This window comes from Dioscorea cayenensis, unplaced genomic scaffold, assembly GCF_009730915.1.
Source record: "Dioscorea cayenensis subsp. rotundata cultivar TDr96_F1 unplaced genomic scaffold, TDr96_F1_v2_PseudoChromosome.rev07_lg8_w22 25.fasta BLBR01002176.1, whole genome shotgun sequence".
Classification (NCBI taxonomy): domain Eukaryota; kingdom Viridiplantae; phylum Streptophyta; class Magnoliopsida; order Dioscoreales; family Dioscoreaceae; genus Dioscorea; species Dioscorea cayenensis.
The window spans coordinates 2,492-24,066 of NW_024088567.1; the positions used below are offsets into that span (position 1 = coordinate 2,492).

Genomic DNA, 21,575 nt, shown 5'->3' on the forward strand with positions numbered 1-21,575 from the left:
CATCTTTTAAGTTTTCTAAAAACTACAAAAAAAAAAAAAACAATCAAATTGAAAAAATAAATAAAATAATTTTGTATTTTAGATCCGATGTCAAATAGCGACCGTATATATACCAACATGAGAAAATGCAATAGACGGGAATCAATTTAACATTTTAATTCAATAAAAATGAAAATTAATTAATCTTGAAGCAAAGTATCATTATGAAAAATTCTTTTTTCTTTTTCTCTTTTTGGTGGCAAACTATATATATAAGGCTCATCCTCAATGTTGAAGTTCATGTTCATATTCTCATCATTCAAAAAATCAAACAATAATCAGTGAGGTTAAGTTGTGAGAAATATGAGGGACATTGTGAACACATTGTTGGGGGCGCTGTGTACATGCATGCAGAGCCCCACCGTCCAAGAAGAGCTTGGTTACATTTTTACAAGCACAAGCAAATTGTTGGATAATGTGGAGAATGAATTGGAAGATCTGAAAGCCAAGGAGAATGATGTCCTGGACAGTCAAGAGGAGGCCAATAGGACTGGAAAGCAACTCACACACCAAGCTCAACGATGGCTTGACAAGGTATGAGTTTGTCTTTTTTTTTGTTTTTCCATATAACCATATTGCAATAGTTAAAATGTTCCTTTTTCCCATGCGTATTCTTCAAAATAGATATGATATAATTAAAATAAGTTTGTTAACTCATATGATACATTGCATCACCCTTCATGACTAATCATACATTTTTTATAAGCCCAATCATCATTGGGGTTTAGGGAATTAGACGTGGGACGAGATTTGGGTCGGGATGCAGAGCTGGGTTAGACTCAAATATCTGCCAGTATATTTCATGTGACATGTTCGGTAGTAATGAGTGTTTTGGTCCCAAACCCGTGCCCATTTGATTGTCGTTAGGCAGTGCCCAACCCGACTCAAAAAAATAATTAATTTTTATGAAAATAATTGAAAATAACTAAATAAAACTACTACTACAACCCCTAAAATTTTTCAAACGTTTTAAAAAAATACTAACACAAGTATTATAAATGTTTACTCTTTTCAAACTATTACTATTATATATATATAATTATATATTATAAATAATATATGATATATATATTATTTATTTATTCGGGTCAGGCCGGGTCGGGTCGGGTCAAAAGTCATCTGACCCCAGCCCGATAGAAATTCAATCAGTACAAACGTTTGGCTAGCCCGTTTTGGGCCAACTTTCTAAACCTGTCCTTATATTTTTAGGGTTCGGGTTGCAACCCATGGGTCGCCGCTATGTCCACCCCTATTGGGGTCTATCAATAATGTATGGTTATATGTCAAAAGATGGTGCCCATGACTGTATTTTTATTTTATTTTTCCTCTCCCATCTAGCTAGCTAGTTTTCTATGTCTTCGTCTCTATATAATTTTATATTTCTCCACAAAGTTAAAATTGAAAATTTCTATATGTGGCATAATATTTTGCTCTAATCGTTAGTTTGTGGCAAGTTATGGCCATCATTTATAAGGGTAAAAAAAAAAAAAATTTCTAGATGAATGATGCGGTTTGATGTGCTACATATATATTACATACACGTCACATCATTGAAATATATCCATATCACTATTAAATAAATTTTTGAAAAATAATTGGCACATTGCCATATGCGCACCGTGCAAGTTGTACAAGCCATAGATGCCTAAAAAAAATTGGAACAAATATTATAGAGCTAGAATGTTATTTTCTAAAATATAAGGACCAAAATACGCTATGAACAAATATTATATGGTATGTACACTTAATCTTTAAGAACGCATAATACTTATTAATTTATATATAAAATTCAACAATAATATAATCGGTTTTATTGGATTATATGGAAAAGAGAAAGATAATATTTTGATGGTAGGGAAATAGAAAACAATTTATGAAAATTAAAAAATTAACAAAAAAGAAAAGAAAAATAGGCACTTAGTTTCAATTGTACGTAGAGAGGAAAACAAACAAAAAAGTATTTTAGGGATTTTAATGATTTTATTAATTTTTTTATATATGCAAGGGAAAAACTCTGGGATAGTCCGTCTATTATAACCACTCCATCCTTTTGTTCCCTCTATTATAAAAGTTATTAATTTGATCCCTCTATTTTTTTAATTAGGCAAATCAGATCCCTCTACCAAATTGCCTTCAGTTTCTCCATCAAATTCCACTGACCTTGTATAAAATATTAATGAAAAAAATTAAAAAAATTAAAAAAATTAAAAAACTATTAAAATTTTTTTAAAAAATTTTAAAATATTAAAAATTTTAATAATAAAACTATTTAAAATTATTTAAAATTATAAAATCATAAAAAAAAATTCAAAGGACTTCCACATATTGCCACTCCATTTTTAGATCCGGATATGAAACTCCAACCATAAACTAACTGCTCGGCCTATCTTCTCCAACCTAATCCTGATCTTCTTCAACCATGTGGTGCTAGTCGAGATCAAGTTGGCCAAAATATGCTGGGAATTAATTTAGGCTTTTCGGTGTGTGGAGTTTTATACCCGGACACGTAGCATAATACATGATAGTCCTTTGATTTATTTTTTTTAATAATTCTTATAATTTTTAATAATATTTTTTTATAAATTCTAAATCTGTTTATAATTTTTAATAATTTTTTTAAAAATTGATTTTATCATTAAACTTCACAAAACTTTTGTCACTTCTTAATTAATTGAGATGTGGGTAAAGCCTTTTTATATGCATTAATGATAATCTCTTAGGCCTTGTTTGGATTAGCTTAATAAAAAAGTGCTTTTTTTAAGTTTGGTAGAAGGACTTTTAAAAAAAGTGCTTATGAGAGTAAGTTAAGTGCTTTTTTATATTTTGTGTTTGGATATGTTAATGTAGAAGCACTTTTATATATGTAAAGTTGTTTGGATATGCATTCTTGAAAGGACTTTTTTCAATATCAAATTACTAAAATGGGCCTTCATTAGTTTATTATAATAACACTAATTCTAATACTAATATACTAACATACTAATATTAATACAAATATAATAATAATATTAATATGAATACAAATACTAATTAATATACTAATTATAATATATGAATACTAATATGAATACTAATATACTAATACAAATACAAATATACTAACATACTAATATTAATACTAATATACTAATAATAATAATATCCTAATAATTATAATAATACTAATATACTAATATATTAATAATAATACTAATATGAATACAAATACTAATATACTAATAATAATACTATTACTAATACAAATATACTAATATACTAGTACTAATACTAATATACTAACATACTAATACTAATATATTAATGTACTAATTCTAACACTAATACTAATGTACTACGATTATAATTATAATTATAATCCATAATTATTATTGAAAATAAAAACAAAAAAATATAAAAAGCATAGTCATTTCTTTATTTGATAAAGGGTAACCTAGTAATTTAATAACTCCAAAATAGCTTCTAGAAGTGCTTTTTTCAAAAAGCACCACAAGACTAAACTTCTCAAAAAGCTGTTTTTCGAACTTTTTATCGAACCTACCTGCAGAAAAGGCTATACTAAACATGATTTTTGAGTAGAAGTGCTTAACTTATAAAAAGCACTTCTGGGCTTTTTAAAAGCCAATCCAAACACCCCCTTAAATTCCTAGAGAACCACTCTCATACTACCATCTATACATATAATCTGTTATGGGAGCATTTCAAGGAACAATTATAATTTTTTTTTAAAATATTATTGCACTTAAATATTTGTTTGCATTAATTATGGAATTAGTAAATTTTAATTGCATTCATTAATTTTGCATTAAATATTTCATAAAAGCTTTCAAAAAACAAATATAGTGATTAAAAAATATTTGGTTTGTGGAAAATGTAAGCCAACACTCTATATTATGAGTTATGTAATCATAATTTTTTAAAGCCATTTTGTAAGTCATAATAGAAAATGGGTTTTTGTCTTTGTTTATATCTAAGCAAATTAGAAGAAATTGAAGATATTGAAATATAGAAAATTAAATTATGAGAGATATTGAAACTCTAGAATCTAAATGAATTTCTAAAAAAAAACATGTGATCATGATCCTAACGTTATTGGGTTTGAATTCGATTTTGATTTTGATTTTTTAATGAGTTGTAAAGGTTGTGATATTTATTATTGTGTGATTAAATTTTGCCTACCCTTTCATTTTTCATTTTTCTTTTTTTTTTAATGGTTCTCCTACAGGTATTGTTTCATTAATTAAAATATTTCATTTGTATTTTAAATTATATGTTTATATGCTATATTACCTTCCAATTATCAAAATTGTAAAAAAAAACGATGTGGAGCAAGGGAATTTACATAGTTAAAATATTAAAGTAGATGTATAATATGCTCCTACAGTATTTCAAAGAACAAATTTAATTTTTTTTATAACATTTAAGTTTTTTGTTTATAATAAACATGAGATTAATAATTATAAAATTTAATTACAGTTATTTGTTTGTATAATGAATATCCATAAGACCTTTCAAAACCAAGGTTTACCAATAGTTTCATTCTATGAGTTTTTTTTTATTAATATCGTAAAAGTTATTTAATCATATTGGTTTCCATTGTATTCTATATACGATATTACCTCAAAACCCTCAAAATTACAAAACCCCGATACGGAGTCGAAGAGTTTGCCTAGTTTTGTTTGAAAATAAATGTAAAATAGGCACTCACAAACAATTCAACTGATACAGTAATATATGCGGGTGATAATGATTCAAAAGAACTTCATCAAACTTCTACATGGTTTTTGCATTTACTTAGCTTGTTTATTAGATCATAACTAATTAGGTATTTAATTATAGTATTTAGAAACTCATCATTTAGGAATTTATATGTTTACAAAAACATTGGTTTCTCTTTGTGCAAAACTATACAACTTATTCTCCAAACATTTATTTCATGTTCATGAAAACTTTTCAATTTATCATTTAACATATCTATTGATCTTTTTAACATTCAGTTGAATTTAGGACATATTTTATACTTCGATGGCTTTTTTGTTCTACTAAGAAAGCATACTACTTCTTGTTAGATATTTCTATAAGAGCCATCTTCTTTTAAGTTAACAAGTACCAATTTGACTTTGTTAATTTTTTTTTAAGAAAAATTTATATTTATACCTTAAAGAAATTCATCAAAATTGGGTATATACAAATTTAATTGCTATACAATTCGTACAAACTCTTTATCATATATTCAATTTTGTCATGCATCAATATATATCATTAAAAAAATTAAATTGCTACATATGTGGTACTCTTATTTATCTTAAACAAAATATAAAATTGGAAATATAATGTTGTCCTCTCAGCAGTCTTTTGTAGTATGTTGTAGTATTTCCTTTATCTTTTTTTTGTGTTTTTTTTTACTCCTTCACCTAGCACAAGGTAGGGATGTCTTTTTAATTGTGCTTTTCTTTTGCTTGGTCTTTTTCTTTTGTATTTCCTTTGTTTTTTTTGTTTGTCAGTTGTTTTTTTCCCAGGCCTGTGTTCCACACCCAGTGAATGTTCGTGTTTTCCATTTAATTGCATGTAGTTTATCCATTTGTTTTCAAAAACAAAAAAAATATGATGAACTTTTAATATTCCATTCCTTATAAGCAAAAAATTCATCTGCCAAGCTAGTTTGTTCCATGAAATCCTGTTACAATATCTCATATCTAGAAATGAATGAGCTCTACCATTTATTGATATGCATCATTTAGTTTTTTTTTAATTTATTTTACAGTTACTTATTTTCTCATCAATCTCACTCACAAATAGACACACCACAGTGAGAAATATAATATGATGAATCAAATGAAGGATGACTACAACAATAGAGGTTGTCTTGTTGGAAGTTGTTCTCTCAATTGTTGGGCCAAGTACAAGATTAACCATAGATCAATCAAATTACTCAAAGAGATCAAGAACTTGAAGACGGAACATGATGCTTTCAAAGAAAAAAACAAAGGCACAACCTCCAAAAGCAGTCAGGGAGATCCCAACTTCATCAATTGTTGTGGGAAAAATTATCAAGTTAAATCTTGAGAAAGTTCGTGGCTACTTGGCAGATGACAATGTATCAATGGTGGGGATTTGGGGCATGGGAGGGGTCGGAAAGACAACTCTCTTGAACGAAATTAATAACTCATTACAAGGTGGTGATGCCAACATGGGGTTCAAGCATGTTATTTCTCTGGTGGTTTCAAAAGGACCTCAATTTGAGCAGCTTCAAAAGGAGATATCTAAAAGGTTGGGATTGCCCCCTAACTCTGCGAAGAGTGACATATTTGAGTTTTTGAAGAACAAGGACTTTTTGATACTCTTAGATGATATGTGGAAGGCAGTGGACCTTCCTGAAGCCCTTGGTATTCCACTTCCTCACTATCAAAGCCAAAGTTGGAAAGATAGAGGTCAAAGGTGCAAGCACAAGGTGATCTTCACAACCAGAGAAGATGATGTGTGTGCTCATATGAAAGCTGACAAAGGGATCAAAGTTGAATGTTTGGATGGGGAAGAAGCATGGCATCTTTTCAAGCAGCACGCAAATGAAGAAATCATAAATTCCAATGCCAGTATTAAAAAACTTGCAATGAAAGTTATGGAGAAGTGCTTAGTCTTACCACTCGCCCTTAAAGTTATTGGTGGAGCCATGTCTAATAAGAAGAAACCCGAAGAGTGGCATGACATGCTCAGGTCATTAGTTAAGTTGGACATTAAGACTGTCACTGGTATTGAAGAATCATTGTTCTGCACTTTGAAGAGTAGTTATGATAATTTGGCCGATGATACTCTACGACAATGTTTCTTGTGTTGTGCTCAATGGCCTGAAGATTCATCCATTCGAACTGTTGATCTCATAGAGTATTGGATTGGAATTGGATTGATCGATGACTTTAAAAACATTGGAGAATCTTTTGACAAGGGATATAATCTCATTGGAAACTTAAATGCAACATGTTTGTTGGAATTGGAGTCTAGATTTCATTATGATTATGTCAAATTACATGATGTGATTCGCGATATGGCACTGTGGATTGTCTGAGTGTGGCAAGAAAAAGAACAAATGGATTACAATAGGTACAAATGATGATGATGATCTTCGTCAATCTATAGGGTGGGAAGTAGATACTTGGAAGGAGACAGAACGAATATTTTTTGCAAGGAATTGTAAAAGTGTAAATTATTTAATTATTGATGAAAAAGACCTAATTTCTATCGCATCAACTTCTCCTCGATATCCTAATCTTAAGAGTCTATTTACTGTAAAATTGGATATCACCCCCTGGTCGCATAATAGGTTCCTAAATATTTTCCCTCATATGCCATCTCTCATATACTTGAATCTATCTGGGGCACGTATCTCTGATCTTTCAAAAGAAATTCGAGTTCTAGTCAATCTTCGTTACCTCGACATCAGCTACACACAGATTTCGTCACTTCCACCTGAATTCGAATAGCTGCAGGAATTAAAATACTTCATTTGTAGATATGACGGCACTTGTGCACGTATAAAGGATGGGTTTGTCTATATTATCATGGTTGCCCAAGTTGCAAGTGCTTGATCTTTCTAGAAATAATTGTTTAGAAGCAGATGATTTGAGTCTATTGAAGACAAGAGTTAAATCGATTGGTATGCATGTGACCTCAGTTGAGACTCTTGGTCTTTTCAAGCATTTGCCAACCTGGAATTTAAGTATGCAAGGACTGCATCATATGCGGCCTAAACTCTGTTTTTGTGACTTGAGTAACAAACGTGGTGGTGAGGGTTTGATGGACTTATTCATTGTAGATTGTGACTTTAAGGAGTTGTTGATAAATGGCAGTGGGGTCAGTCTAAAGCATATCTGTTTGAATGGTCTTAAAGAGCTCAAGCAAATCACTTGGCCAGCAAAAACATCACCTAGTGAATGCTTCCCGAGGTTGACAGTTGTTGCCATTTATAAATGTACATATCTGAGGAGTCTTTCGTGGGTTTTGCATCTCCCATGCCTTAAGAGCTTGGAAGTAGAAGAATGTCCAGCAATGGAGGAATTGATTGACCCTGCGGATCAGATGCAACAATCTTCATCAGGCCTTCCCACCTTTCCTAGCCTACAATATTTGGAGTTATTGATTATGCCATACTTAGTGAGCTTTAGCACATATCCATTGGATTTCCTTGTTTTGTCTATACTTCGTTTGTCTTACTGTCCAGAGCTGAAGAAACTTCCTTTCAAGTCATCCATTGTCAATAATAAATTCCAATATGTGTATATAGATCAGGAAAAATGGGAGAGTTTGGAATGGGAGGACACAACAATCCAATCTCATCTCACGAAGTTTCTGTAAGACATTATGATTCATGTCAATATTTTAGTATATTATGAAAATTTACATTCAATTCAAATCATTGGTAGTTGAAAATAATCTCTATTTTATATTATGTTGGTGTAGAACATTTTATATTCAAAAGTATTCTGGTTTATAAGAGTTGATTTGTCATTATTGTATAAATGTGTGCGTTTATTGTAATATTTTGATTTAATAATAAATTATATCCTTTTCATTTTCATTTTTTTTTCATTTCGTGCTTTCATCATACCTCATTTTTAGGTTAATTATTATTTTATTTTTAATTTTTTGTTTTTGTTGTATAGTCAATAAACTATCAATTTATCTATACAAGGCCTTAGTGTTATTGGTTTTTATTATAGCTCAATGAATAATGGTTTGTGCAACAATTTTATTAGATATAGATTACAAAATAGAATAATTGTTGATTTATAGGTGGATCTATGAGTAAAATAAAAATCCATATTATTTTATTTTTAAGTTAATTTATGAGATGATAATAAATTATAGATAAGTCTTTTATATTTTCTCTAATTTAACTTATGCATGGAAATGCAAGGTAATTTTCAAATAAAAAGAAAAATATAATGGATCCGGATCACGGGCCTTCAAGGATCTGACCTTCCAAAACCCTCGTTCTCTCTCTCTCTCTTTGGGGTTCATTCTCGCTCTGGGTGAAGAGAGAATGAGGGATTTTCTTGCGGAGCTGGAGCATCTACTCTGATTTGTAAGAGAGATTTCGCTCAAAATCTCATAATTTGATGTTTAGGGTTTCAATGTTTCACAATTATTAGATGTGGTTTTTTGAATTTTGATTTTGGTGGTTTGTTTTTGATGGATTGATGGATGGTTGGATGTTGCAGGAAGGGATGACGAGGGAAGAGGCTGTGTTGTTCAAGGAATGCAAGGATAGAGTGTTGCAAGCCTTAGTAGTGAGTAAATGTTGTAAGCTTTAAGTAGTGGGGAATGTACACATCAGCTATTGTATGTCCTACATGGACCAAAAAAAGTCACATTGGTTAAGTGGCTGAGTTGATGAGTTTGTGACGTAGACCCAAGGCATCCATGTAAGTTTTCCGACGTCCACATCACAAAAATCCACCGGAAACCCCCAATTACCTCGCTGGAGAAATAAAATTAAAATTTGGTGTTCATTTTGATATAAATTGAAAGTTAATGCTCAAAATGATATAAGGCCAAACTTAGGTACTCACTGGGAAAATTTACTCAGTGAGTAACTGTTGTAAGCTTAAGTAGTGGGGAATCAGTATCAATTAGAGGAGAAGTGTTCTTCAGCATCAATTAGAAGATCAGTGTTCTTCAGTTTGGATAGCTGCAGAAAAAGGAGAAATGATGACTTCTATCCCTGGTAGTTAATCCAGTTAGAGACTGAGAGAGGGGCATTGTGGTAAAAGCAGTTTATTTAAATAATGTGAAGTTACATAAGTTACCCCCAAGCTGTTTGGTTGGTACATTGAGGGGAAAGGGCAGTTATGTCTTTCTTCTATGTGTAATTTTGGGGAGACTTCTGAGAGCTCTTTTTACATATGTTGCCCTCCACAGTTAAAGTTGTTACAAAGGCTGGTTAAGGGCGTTTTGGTCTTTTGGCCGGAGCTAGAAGAATACAAGATTTGAACTGTTCTTATGAACAGAAGGGGCAGCTTTCTCTCAGACTTTAATTGAAAAGCAGTTTCACATTGGGAGGGGAACATGATTGAGATTTCCAGATCTACACTTTTCTCCTATTCATCTTCTTCTCTATCTTATCTAATTTCAGATCCAGAGATCTCCAAGCTAATCACCTTTGATCTCCTAATTATATTACTATTGTGTGTTGTTTTTGTTGTATGTTTTGTGTTAGTGTGTATGAATATGGCTTGTGAATTAAGTATTTGAACATTAGCAATTATCTTGTCTAGAAGCTTGTCTTTGTGTAATTTGTCTTCCTGCAAAGTTCCCATTGTTATGAGGCTATTGGCTTGCATCATAGAGCTATCAAGGATTTCACTGTTGGTGCTTGTGCTTCTTCTTCCATTGCCTGGATCGGTATAGGCTTTATGATGCAGCAGTATACTTGAAACCCGTTGATTCGCCTTCGAATGCCCAATAACAAGTTGTCCAAACCCTGTTGATTAAAGATAGCCAGGAATTTGGGAAGAGTAAAATCTTATTACTCAAAAAAATAGTGATAACAAAACTGATTTCCTTTTGCCCATAGGCTTACATTAAATAAGCAAAAATAGCACTAAGAAAGGAGATAATTTGAAATTTTACCAAAAATAGTAAATTCTCAAATATCAGCAAGAAATAAAAGATCTATCAAAATAAAGACTATTGGCACAAACGGCTTACAAATAAGAGATTTCTCGCCTAAGATATAATGAAATCAAATCTTTCCTAAAATGACAAAATTGCTATTTTTGAGGCCAAGATAATGGAATTCGGCCGAAAATTGGCATGACCCACTAGCCAAGCTAGTGATTTGTGCTCTTTGACCCGTTTTCCTTCAAGTGAGACCCTTAAAAACCAAAACTCCACCACTTGAAAAATTACCAGAATACCCTTATTAGGCCATATCCCTTTTGTCCAGAAAGACACAGGCTTGCTCCTCAATACGCCCCTCATCATTCTCCCTAGGTTGAATAGAATTCGCCCTTGATTTGGAAGGCCCACACCAATCTGATGTTGAACATCACTTAATGGTGGTAGCTTATCAGGTAGTTCTTCAGGACGTACGTCTTTGAATTCAACTACAATTGGCTTTACAATCTTTGGGATTGTCTCTTCAGTTGCATAACTACCTGCATCAATCACAAACTTGCATACTTTCCCAAGGATAGTATAGGTGGACTGTAAGATGTTAGATCGCCGCCAATCGTCTTCGGTAGCCTTGGGTGTCAAGCAGGATCTTCGTACTACCCAGGCCGCACCAACGTCACCCTCGATGACCTCCTCATCAAGGTCACCTTCGTCAAACATTGGCGGGCCTACATCGATTGTGTCTTCTTCTTTCTCATCAAGGTCATCTTTGTCAAATACAGGTGGAATAATGTCTCACGTATCCTCTTTTTCCTCGAAAGCATAACTCTTTTGCCTTACTTCCTACAATCTACTTGGCGATACCCCTTTTCTCCACAACTGAAACATTGAATGGTGCTATTGTTTCCCCTGTCCATGCTAGTTCCTGTGGAACGGTCAATAGTAACTTTCCTCGGAAATCTTCTGGTTGTAGTCTCCCATGGAATTCTAGAATATCGACCCGTATACCAGATTCCCAACGCCTATCTTCATCGCGGTAGTGTCAATTGTCACCCCCATGATCTTGCCCCTCTAGTCGCCCTGCCAGGGCAATGTCAGCAAAGTAGCCATTGTCTTCCTCAATGGTGCCTTCGCTTCCACTTTTGGAGACATGACCTTGATTGATGTTACCCATCATTTGGGTAATCCGTTCAGTCAGCTCCTCCATCATCTACACCATCCGACGGTTTAAGAGGCGGCCAACTTGCTGCTCAAATCTAGCATCGTCCTCACGATCGTAGATCTCCTCCATCCTTTGCGTAGGGCGACCCGCATCTCGTCCTCGTGGTGGCATGTACGATTCGGCTCTGATACCAAACTAATGCAGCGGTATACTTGAAACCCGTTGATTCGCCTTCGAATGCCTGGTAACAAGTTTTCCAAACCCTGTTGATCAAAGATAGCCAGGAATTTGGGAAGAGTAAAATCTTATTACTGAAGAAAAAAGTGATAACAAAACTGATTTCCTCTTGCCCATATACTTACATTAAATAGGCGAAAATAGCACCAAGAAAAGAGATAATTCAAAAATTTACCAAAAATAGTAAATTCTCAAATATCAACAAGAAATAAAAGATCTATAAAAATAAAGACTATTATCACAAATGACTCACTAATCATAGATTTCTATCCTAAGATATAACAAAATCAATTATTACTAAAAATGACAAAATTAGGGTTTTTGAGGCCTAAACGATGGAATTTGGCCAAATTTTGATTGGACCCACAAGCAAAGCTAGTGACTTGTGTTCGTTGACCCGTTTTCCTTCATGTGAGACCCTAAAAAACCAAAACTCCACCGCTTGAAAAATAACCAGAATACCCTTATCAGGCCATATCCCTTTTGTCCAGAAAGGCACATGTTTGCTCCTCAATACGCCCCCCCCCCATCACTTTATATATAGTTTCTGGATCAATAAAGAAAAAAAATCTTTCCTTTCTATAATACTTAATGTTATGACCATCTATGATATCTCTAAAATTTGAATTTATCTTTTTAAATATATATGCAATGCAGCATCCAGGAGCTTGGTTCCTTGGCAGAGATTTAGCCTTTCAGCTGGTGAGTTCATTAACCATTCTTCTAATTTTATGTTTGTTTCATTAAAATTGACTAATTTTCTCTATGCTTTTCTATTCAAATACTTAAATTCACCACCTTTTTTATAATGAAAAGAAACTGATTACTAGTGCTGAAATATTGATCTTGTAGTTCTATCTTGTATCTCAAATTAATTGGGCTTGTGAATTATCCAAGTAATTGAATTTTTGTACGTGTCAAGCTTCAAGTTATTTCTCTTGCAATTGGATTTGTGTGTGTGTGTACGCGCACGTGAGTGTGTGTGTGTGGAGCTTCTGTTAATTGTGGTTCATGAAGTGCCCAAGCAAATTACATTTTCTATTTGCCTTCAATCAATTGAGCTCATGAAATTGGATTTTTGTTTGTGGAGCTTAAATTAATTGGGCCTATTAATCATTCTGATAATTACATTAGTGTGTGCTTATCTAGAGCTTAGTTTAATTGATTGCATCGATTATCAAAAAAAAAATTTACATTTCTGTTTACAGTTGTGTTGCATTTCTCAGTGTGTGTGTGTGGAGTTTCAATTAATTGAGTACATTGATTGTCAAAATAGTTAAATATGTGTTTTTATGTGTACGGCTTCAAATAATTGGGTTCATGGATTATCCAAAAAATTACATTCTGTCTCTGTGTGTATGTGTATGGTTCTCTAGTATGTGATTCGGTAAATGGTGCAGAGTCTGGTATGCTGGCAGGAATGTGAAGATTTAATCATTCATTAGATGCTTGTGTGGATAAAATTCTAGGGCGTGATTGGGGGATCACATGAAGTTGGATTTGGCAGGCATGTAGGTTCTCCTTCTCAATTTATACATTAATATACATGTATTCTGCAACACCATTTGCAACTGGGGCCTTGTGTAGAGCTCTCCAATGCACCATGCAGCACACTTACATTTCTCTATTTGTGCACCAGCAAATATGTAATGCCAGCACCTCCCTGATATTCTGGAAATTTTTTGGTTATCTCTGTGATTTTCTACTATTTCTCTCAGTAACTCGATAACTCCAGTCTTTAATTAAACTATGATTTATTTTCTACTGAATATCTGTAAAATATTATCACAAAAAGGATTGAATTTCTGTGTTACATTTATGTTCGAATGTTCAATTCAATGTGTTTGCTGAAAGAATTGTTTATCAGACTGAATGCATAACTTTTTTGACAGGAGAGAAGCTGGTTAACATGAGCCCATGCTGGAACAATCTAATAATACATGGCCTTTTTTGACAAGAGGCCATGGTTTTAAAAATAAAATAAAATTTTAATATTAAAAAACTAATGAGACTATAATTTAAAAAAATAATAAAATTTTAATACTAAGAAGCTAATAGAAGCTGCAACTTTTAAGAAAACTAAAATTTAATATTAAAAAAAGTAAAAATACCTATTTTGCTAAATAATTACATAAATACATATTTCAATAAACAATATTCTAAAAAAAGAAGCCCACCCCAATATCTTCTCAAATTTATAGTCTACCCACCCATAGAAACAATTCTAATGTACTAAACAATAAATAAGTTTTGCGCAAGCACTGAAATCACTTTGGCCTTCAATCACACCGTTGTGGGTGTCAGCCTCACCACTGGCTATCCATCCGTAAGGTTTTGGTGTTTTGGTGAACACCTTTTTACCTTGCTAGATACATGGTGGACCCATGTCATTAGCCGTCCCAAGGAACCTAATGGAACAACTATTGCTTGAGCTAATTTCCTAACGTCCTCCCAGCTACCATATTTAGGTTTTTGTTGTAAGTTTTTAAGATAGAACTATGTAGACTTTGACATCTCCTATACTCGGTAGGATATCTAAATAATTTAATTTGATAACTAAACCAATTACACCCATGACCTTTATTTTTTAAGTTAATTTGAATTAGTTTGAATTTTTTTTTCAAATTATTGTGATTTATTAGGATTTATTAATGTCTTGCATTTTAAATTATTTTTTTAACAATACGTTCACGAGACATGTTAATGGGTAATTAAGTGTAAGTTATTTATTTTTTAATTATTTTGAATTATTTATAATTATTATCATTCTTTAGAAATTGTTTTTATTATTTTTTTATTTTTTAAAAATATTTTTGGTTGAAAAAAAAAACACAAATTCTTTTGGTGAGTTTTATGTAATTATCACTGTAACAAAAACACTATTTGCGATACAATTTTGCAATACAAAAAATTTAAAATGTGTTTCATGTACGTCAGTGATATGAAAGACTTTGGAAAAAGACCCCTTAAACTCAAAAGGTATATGCATTAAATTTAAATTTGAAAGCAAAATATTGGTGAAATTTATACAATTATTCTCTTTTAAGTTAATTTGACAAATGTGGATGTGTGTATATATATATATAAGGAATGTTCTCTCATCTTAACTTTGTAAATTTAGATAATTTAGAAAATTCTCATATAGTAGATGTGCATTTATTGCTCATTTGTCTTGAATCATTCCAGTGGCTGTTTTACTTTTGCATTCACGTAGTTGGCTCAAAATTTGCTATTCTCTATCATTATTATTCATCATTTGCACATTACCACACCAATTGCAGAAAAAGTTCGCGTCTGATCTAGTGCCTCATGCTCATTAAATTATCCAGAAAAAAATTGTACAAATCTCCTCACCTAAAAATGTTAACTCAACTTGTTAGTTTAAAAATAGCACAACAAATCTAAAAACGTACATAGTTTAAATACAAACCGGTGACAAGTCTCCTGTCGATCGGTTTAAGTGCTTCAAGATCAATGAGACATTTTATAACCTGCACAAAGAAAATGTTGTCATATTATATAACATATTAAATCAGGAAGAGATTTATTGGAAACAACGATCCAGAATTACCTGGCTTAAGGAAGGAGACTCCAATACCAATTTCTTCCACCGAGTTGCTAATAGCGGGGAGAAATAAAAATTTTTATCCCTCAGTATTCTTCGGGATAATTTGTTGGATCTCGTATGCGAACAAATTGGAAGATTTTTTTCTAATCACTACCGCTCGGTTTTCGATGCTGCTTTGTCAAAGCAGATTTCTCCTTGGTCGGCACTACCTCTTGGCTACAAGGAAAGAATTGATCTTTCCCATCTTGAATTACCTTTCTCCTCTGACGAGATCAAACTTGCCGTCTTTGGTCTTCATCCCGACAAATCCCCTGGTCCGGACGGCTTCCCTATTTTTTTCTTTCAAAAACATTGGACCATCCTTCAACCCTCAATTGTCAAACTTTGCGAGGACTTTTATGAGGGAACCATTAACCTCGGCGTATTAGCGGATTCACATTGCCCTTATCGCTAAAAACAACTGCATCACAGCTCGTATCGGACTTTCGTCCCATCGGTCTTATCAACTCCACATGTAAAAATCATCTCCAAAATTCTTGCCAACCGTTTAAGTTCGGTTATCGGTTTGCTTATTGATGATTCATATCTGGATTCATCAAGGCGGTGTATCGTCGAGAACATTGTTGGCGCTCAAGAAGTCATTTTTAACCTTCAAAAAAAGCGTCCCGGGTCACATTTTTCAAAGTGGACTTTGCAAAAGCCTTTGACTCCCTTGATTGGAACTTTCACGCTTGATATCCTTGCCGCTAGAGGCTTTGGCCCTAAATGGCTCTCCGGGTCAACTCCATCCTCATTCCGCTAAGGTGCGGTTCCTTATCAATGGAACTTCCGAGGTTACATTACGTTGCAAAAGGGTGCGAGACAAGGTGATCCTCTTTCTCCCCGCTCTTCGCCCTTGCCACTCGATGTCTTAAGCGCTATGTTCTTTCACGCTCTAAACTCTAAAGTTTTTAATCGGCGTTCCCCCTTAATTCTTCCGATAGCATCCGTCACTTCAATACTGCTGACGACCACCTAATCTTTTTCCATCTGGAGGACATGAAGACCTTCAAATAATCAAACTAATTTTTGTATCTCTATGAGGGGTCTTCGGCTTATCTATAAATTTTTCCAAGAGTTGCCTATATTCCTCCAACTATGGCTTCCAACCTCATCACTCCTCCTGCGGAATCCTTAATCGCCTCGTAGCGGTCTCCCTATCACTTACTTAGGGTTCCTCTCTCCGGTCGTCGTCCCGAAGACTCGATCGGAGAAACTCATTGGTATGGTTCGTTCCGGGCTCACTACTTGGAAAGCTAGTTATTTATCTCTTGGCGGTCGCTCGACCCTTGTCAACTCGTCCCTCTCCTCTATGCCCATGTCATCGGATGTCGGTTTTCAAGCTTCCTGCTTGGGTGATCAAGGAAATTGATAAAATCCGGAGAGACTTCCTTTGGAGAGGCCCTGGTCTGGGCCCTAAGGGAATCAGACTAATTGCCTGGAACAGGATCACTAGACCTAAAGACATGGCTGGTTGGGGTATCCTTAACCTCCAAACCTTCAACATCGCTTTACTAAGTAAGTGGTGGTGGAAATTATCTGGCAATCCAACTGGCGGTTGGGCCAAAACCATTCATGATAACTACATTCTCAAAGATACAAACGGAATCTTATTTCACATTCCCCCTAGGAACAAATCCTTCTTCTGGGCAGGTGTGACTCCTATCCTCCACTCCTTCCGTTCTTGTATCTCGAAATTGATCAAATGTGGCTCCAACACCTCTCTTTGGTTTGACCGCTGGCATGATGGAATCCTACTTAAAGATCGCTGGTCTGACCTCTTCAATGAGCTGACCGATCCTTGGATTACCATTCGGCAATTTTTCCCGACTCCTTACCAACATTGAGCAAATTTTTCCGCCTTTGATCACGCCTGACATGTTATCTCCTATCATAGATATTATTCCCCGATCGTTCCCTTGAGCAAAAGTGATACCTACACTTGGAATCGGAAAATTGTGGCACTTTCAATCGTTAAATCCTTTTTATAAATTCCTTATAGATGGAGGAACCCACGACCCTTTGTATCCTCTCTTCGGAAAAATCCGTCTGCCTCGAAAGAAAATCACTCTCTTCTCTGGTCGGGTGGCGAGGACAAAATCCTCACTTTATCCAACATCTTCAAGAAGGGCTACAACTTTCAATACTCCACTGATACCTGTGTTCTCTGTCACAATTCTTCAGAGACGCTTCATCACCTCTTCATTGACTGTGAATTTTCTAAACGTATTTGGGAGTTCTTCTCTCACTCCTTAGGCTCGCCTTCTCTTCCACAATCCATTCCCTATTTATGGACTTCCTGAATCTCATCCCTCGCTCCTCAATCCCAACCTCTCTGGGACCTTACCTCCCGTGCAATTTTGTGGAACATTTGGCTTGAAAGGAATTCTCGTATCTTTCAATTACTTGCGTTGCCGCATTTAAATATCATTTTTAAAACTGCTAATATGCTTCTATCTTGGTTCCCAACTGCAGCAGATAGACATCAACAACCTCTTACTGAAGCTTCTCAAAAAATCAAGCGCTCTCTTGACTTCTTCAGCGCAAGAGCCTCCACCTCTGCAGGCGATCTGGATCGCAACGCCCCCCAGGATTAGTCGACCCACCTGTTCTTCTAGTTAGGCCTGAGACGCTTGACGGTGCCTTCCGCCTGATTAGATCCTTTTCTTCTCTCTTTTCTTTTCCCTTTTCTTTCTTGCACTTGTACCCCCTCACTTCTGGTGAGGGTCTTATCTTCCTTGTACTGTTTTTCCTCTTTTAATAAATCAGTGGTTTATCCACTTTTAATCAAAAAAAAAAAAAAAATGTTGTCATATGAAACACCAGGTCCATAGAACAGGAGTATTTACAAGATGTCAGACTTCGCAAACTGAGACCAGAATCTGTTTTCAATTGAGTGGCATAGCTATAGGATTTACAAGATAGTATGATACCACATGAAAAGTAAAGATCACATTCATTTTTTAGCCCAATTTCCCATACCCAACAATGTAAGACCATAGAACACAATGTAAGAACACAATCACGGCCAAGAGATATTTCAGAGTGAATTGTTTGTTTGTTAAATATGTCAAGATAAAGTATTTTCAAAAGTTTATTGACAATGAGAACACAGACAGCCTAATAAAATCAGTACCGTGGCATGAGCAAATGGATTTTGTAACCCACCAAATCTACAATATTAATCCATCTTATTTGGGTAGATTATTAAAAAAATCCTCGAGAATTTTCATTCTTTCTACTTAGTCCTCACTTTTATCATTACTTTTTAATCTCCACTTTATTGAAATTATTTCATGTTCATCATTACCTATTAGGGTTAGGCTTGATCGATGCCAATATTATCCAGTGCACACCGGTGGCACCTCTGGCAACAGGCATGACTGCCCCTCAAACTGGGGACACGATCTCACACCTTGCTCTTTCATGGCATTACGTAATAACTTAAACATACAACTCATTATCATGACAATAAAATTTGAATGAAATATTCGCTTATGCGTGAATTTAGTCATAAGATGCCAAAGTATGGCATAAATATTAATTTACACCTTTCTTAGGAAAAAAATTTTTAAATCAAATTTCTATCTTATAACCTGCAGAAGTATGCGGCAATTACATCATGCATTATAAAAACTTATGCAAGGGTCTGCATATTGCATCACAGTCAAAACATTAAATACTCAGAATATAGTGCGGTTGATTGATGTTATTAGGTGAAAAGCTTGAAGTGTTCAATAATAATCAAAGTTAATAATGTTTCACAATCTAGAGTAGTCTCTGTGAGAAAAAAATACCTTATTTGAATCCTTTTCATAAACTGCATAGAATAATTCAAACAATCTCTCCCTTGTGAAGGATTTTATTTCACCCATCAAGCCAAAATCATAATAAATGAGAGATCCATCCCTATCGATGGTAAGATTGCCAGGATGGGGATCAGCATGAAAGAAACCAGTCTTCAGTATATGAAATGGTAATAAAAATAAACATGTCAATAGTTCACATGAATACACCTTCATTACTTGGATTTTCTTAGAAGGAAAATTCACAAAAGATGAACCCAGATGTAACAGTCAAAACAGTGGTAAGATACACGTTGAACAGCCTCACTTAGCATGTTAGGCTAATATCCCTCTGCGCTGCAGATTTCAGGATGACAAAAGGATGCATTCAAAGTCTAAAAGGAAGTTTTCAAAAAGAAAGACCAGCAATTTGTTCTGATTCAGTTATAAGTTTACAGTTTCCAATATAAACTCAGTACATATCTATTCTTCCAACAAATTATACAACCAATTCGACAAAAAACTTTCCAAATACATGGAATTCTTGATTGATACATATTGATTAAAGGTAGGAGAAGAACTATATTTGCTCTTCATCACAATCCTACCTAAAGAATAGTAGGATTGAAACAAATGGCAATACAAATCAAAGTTGCAGATCCATTTTAGGCTCATTAATTAATGATTGCTTTCAATATTCAAAGGCATCAATCAAATAGTATATTATCCAAACAGTCAATCTTAATGGTAGAATTAAATCCCTCTTGGGATATGTAAAAGCTACAGAAAAAGTATTACAAAACTGCAATGTTAGAGAATGGCCACACCATTATAGATATAATGGGAATTGACTCACCAGTGAGGATAAAATATTGCATCACATACCATATCATAAATATGCGTCAAAGAGAAAATTGAAATTAAATCAGGTAAAGCTTTGTAGTCCATACTTAACATAGATGCGATTGTAGCCCAGTGCCTCTATTTTTTCCATGTCATTTATCTTAATTCCTGTTCAAAAAAGAAGCTTCATTAGTCATATTCTACAAACACATAGCTCGAATTACAACCACTTCATATTCAACCAAACCGACAAGTATGTTGATGACTACATAATCACAAACTTAATGCAATAGAATAATAATAGCTATGATGACATTATAGCTAAACTTACCTGGAACATACTCCAAGGTTAGCACTTTTGAGGAAGTATAGTCGCAATGGACAAGCTATAAACATGAAGGAAAAAAGAAATCAAGATTCAGAAAATCTTAGCAAACTGAACATATTATAAGGCCAAAAGCAACAAGGGAAGTGATTAATTACATAAGTACTATTCAATTAGGAAAAGCAAGCTTTAAGAAACAGGTTTTGCTAGTGAAAGAAACCTACAGGTACACAAACCCACTTTATGTTACCAAAATCCTGATGGAATCTATTAGCATTTTTTCCTTCATTGATACAGTCAATTTCTTCATACAGAATCCTGAAGTTCACACAAATAACCAAATATTATAAAGATAAAGCCCCATAAATAATCAACGAGAAAGAGACTTATGCAGGAACATTTGTGATGGAATTGGCCAAGTTACTAGCGAACATTAGAGATACGAGATAAGCATTGTTGCCCTAATAAATAAACCAAATGCTAAAGACACATAAACCATTAGAATCATAAAGTTCTTAGGATTAAAACCTGAATACCACCTTTAGCAGATGATTGGGAATTCCACATGTACCATGAAATGTATCAAAGTACATGAAAGCCATCAACAAAACTTAAATGCTTACTTTGAGCATTCATCATATACGCCTAGCCAATCCCTTGATGGACCTCCAAATGTTTCACTCCTCTGAAAATATTCCGTTCTTAGTTTTAAGTTTCCTGTAAGAAATGTAATGGTTTTAATTGAACTGATACTAGGGGTGGCAAAAATCCGGGTCCGGACAAAACCAGATCCGGACAACTACTACTATAAATAAATAAATTTATTGTCTGGACCCGGCCCGGTTTTAAATCCGGACAAACCTAACTTGTCCGGACCCAGTTTCTTTTAAAACCGGGTTGTCCGGATGTCCGAATTTTGTCCTAATCCTATAAATTACATTTAATTTCACTCAAATATTAAATTATAAA

General features: G+C 34.0%; 2 protein-coding genes and 1 long non-coding RNA gene across 3 annotated transcripts; 2 read left to right on the top strand and 1 right to left on the bottom strand.

Moving 5' to 3' along the window:
- Positions 1-306: 306 nt before the first annotated feature.
- On the top strand, positions 307-7,130 carry LOC120257549 (disease resistance protein SUMM2-like). Its single transcript, XM_039265009.1, has 2 exons — positions 307-573; positions 5,801-7,130. The coding sequence occupies exon 2, from the start codon at positions 5,999-6,001 to the stop codon at positions 7,097-7,099; it is 1,101 nt and encodes a 366-aa protein (XP_039120943.1). The 5' UTR covers positions 307-573; positions 5,801-5,998; the 3' UTR covers positions 7,100-7,130.
- Positions 7,131-16,981: 9,851 nt separating this feature from the next.
- LOC120257548 lies at positions 16,982-17,500 on the top strand. Its single transcript, XM_039265008.1, has one exon. It carries the CDS (start codon positions 16,982-16,984, stop codon positions 17,498-17,500), a length of 519 nt encoding a protein of 172 aa, XP_039120942.1.
- Positions 17,501-20,189: 2,689 nt separating this feature from the next.
- Positions 20,190-21,299, bottom strand: LOC120257547. Its single transcript, XR_005535715.1, has 3 exons — positions 21,230-21,299; positions 20,613-20,667; positions 20,190-20,449 (listed from the first exon to the last, which is right to left on the bottom strand). It is a non-coding gene; the product is annotated as an uncharacterized LOC120257547 (long non-coding RNA).
- Positions 21,300-21,575: the final 276 nt, after the last annotated feature.

Excerpts from the sequence above, each read along its gene's own strand:
- LOC120257549 (XM_039265009.1), top strand. The coding sequence starts at position 5,999 with ATGATGCTTTCAAAGAAAAAAACAAAGGCACAACCTCCAAAAGCAGTC.
- LOC120257548 (XM_039265008.1), top strand. The coding sequence starts at position 16,982 with ATGTCGGTTTTCAAGCTTCCTGCTTGGGTGATCAAGGAAATTGATAAA.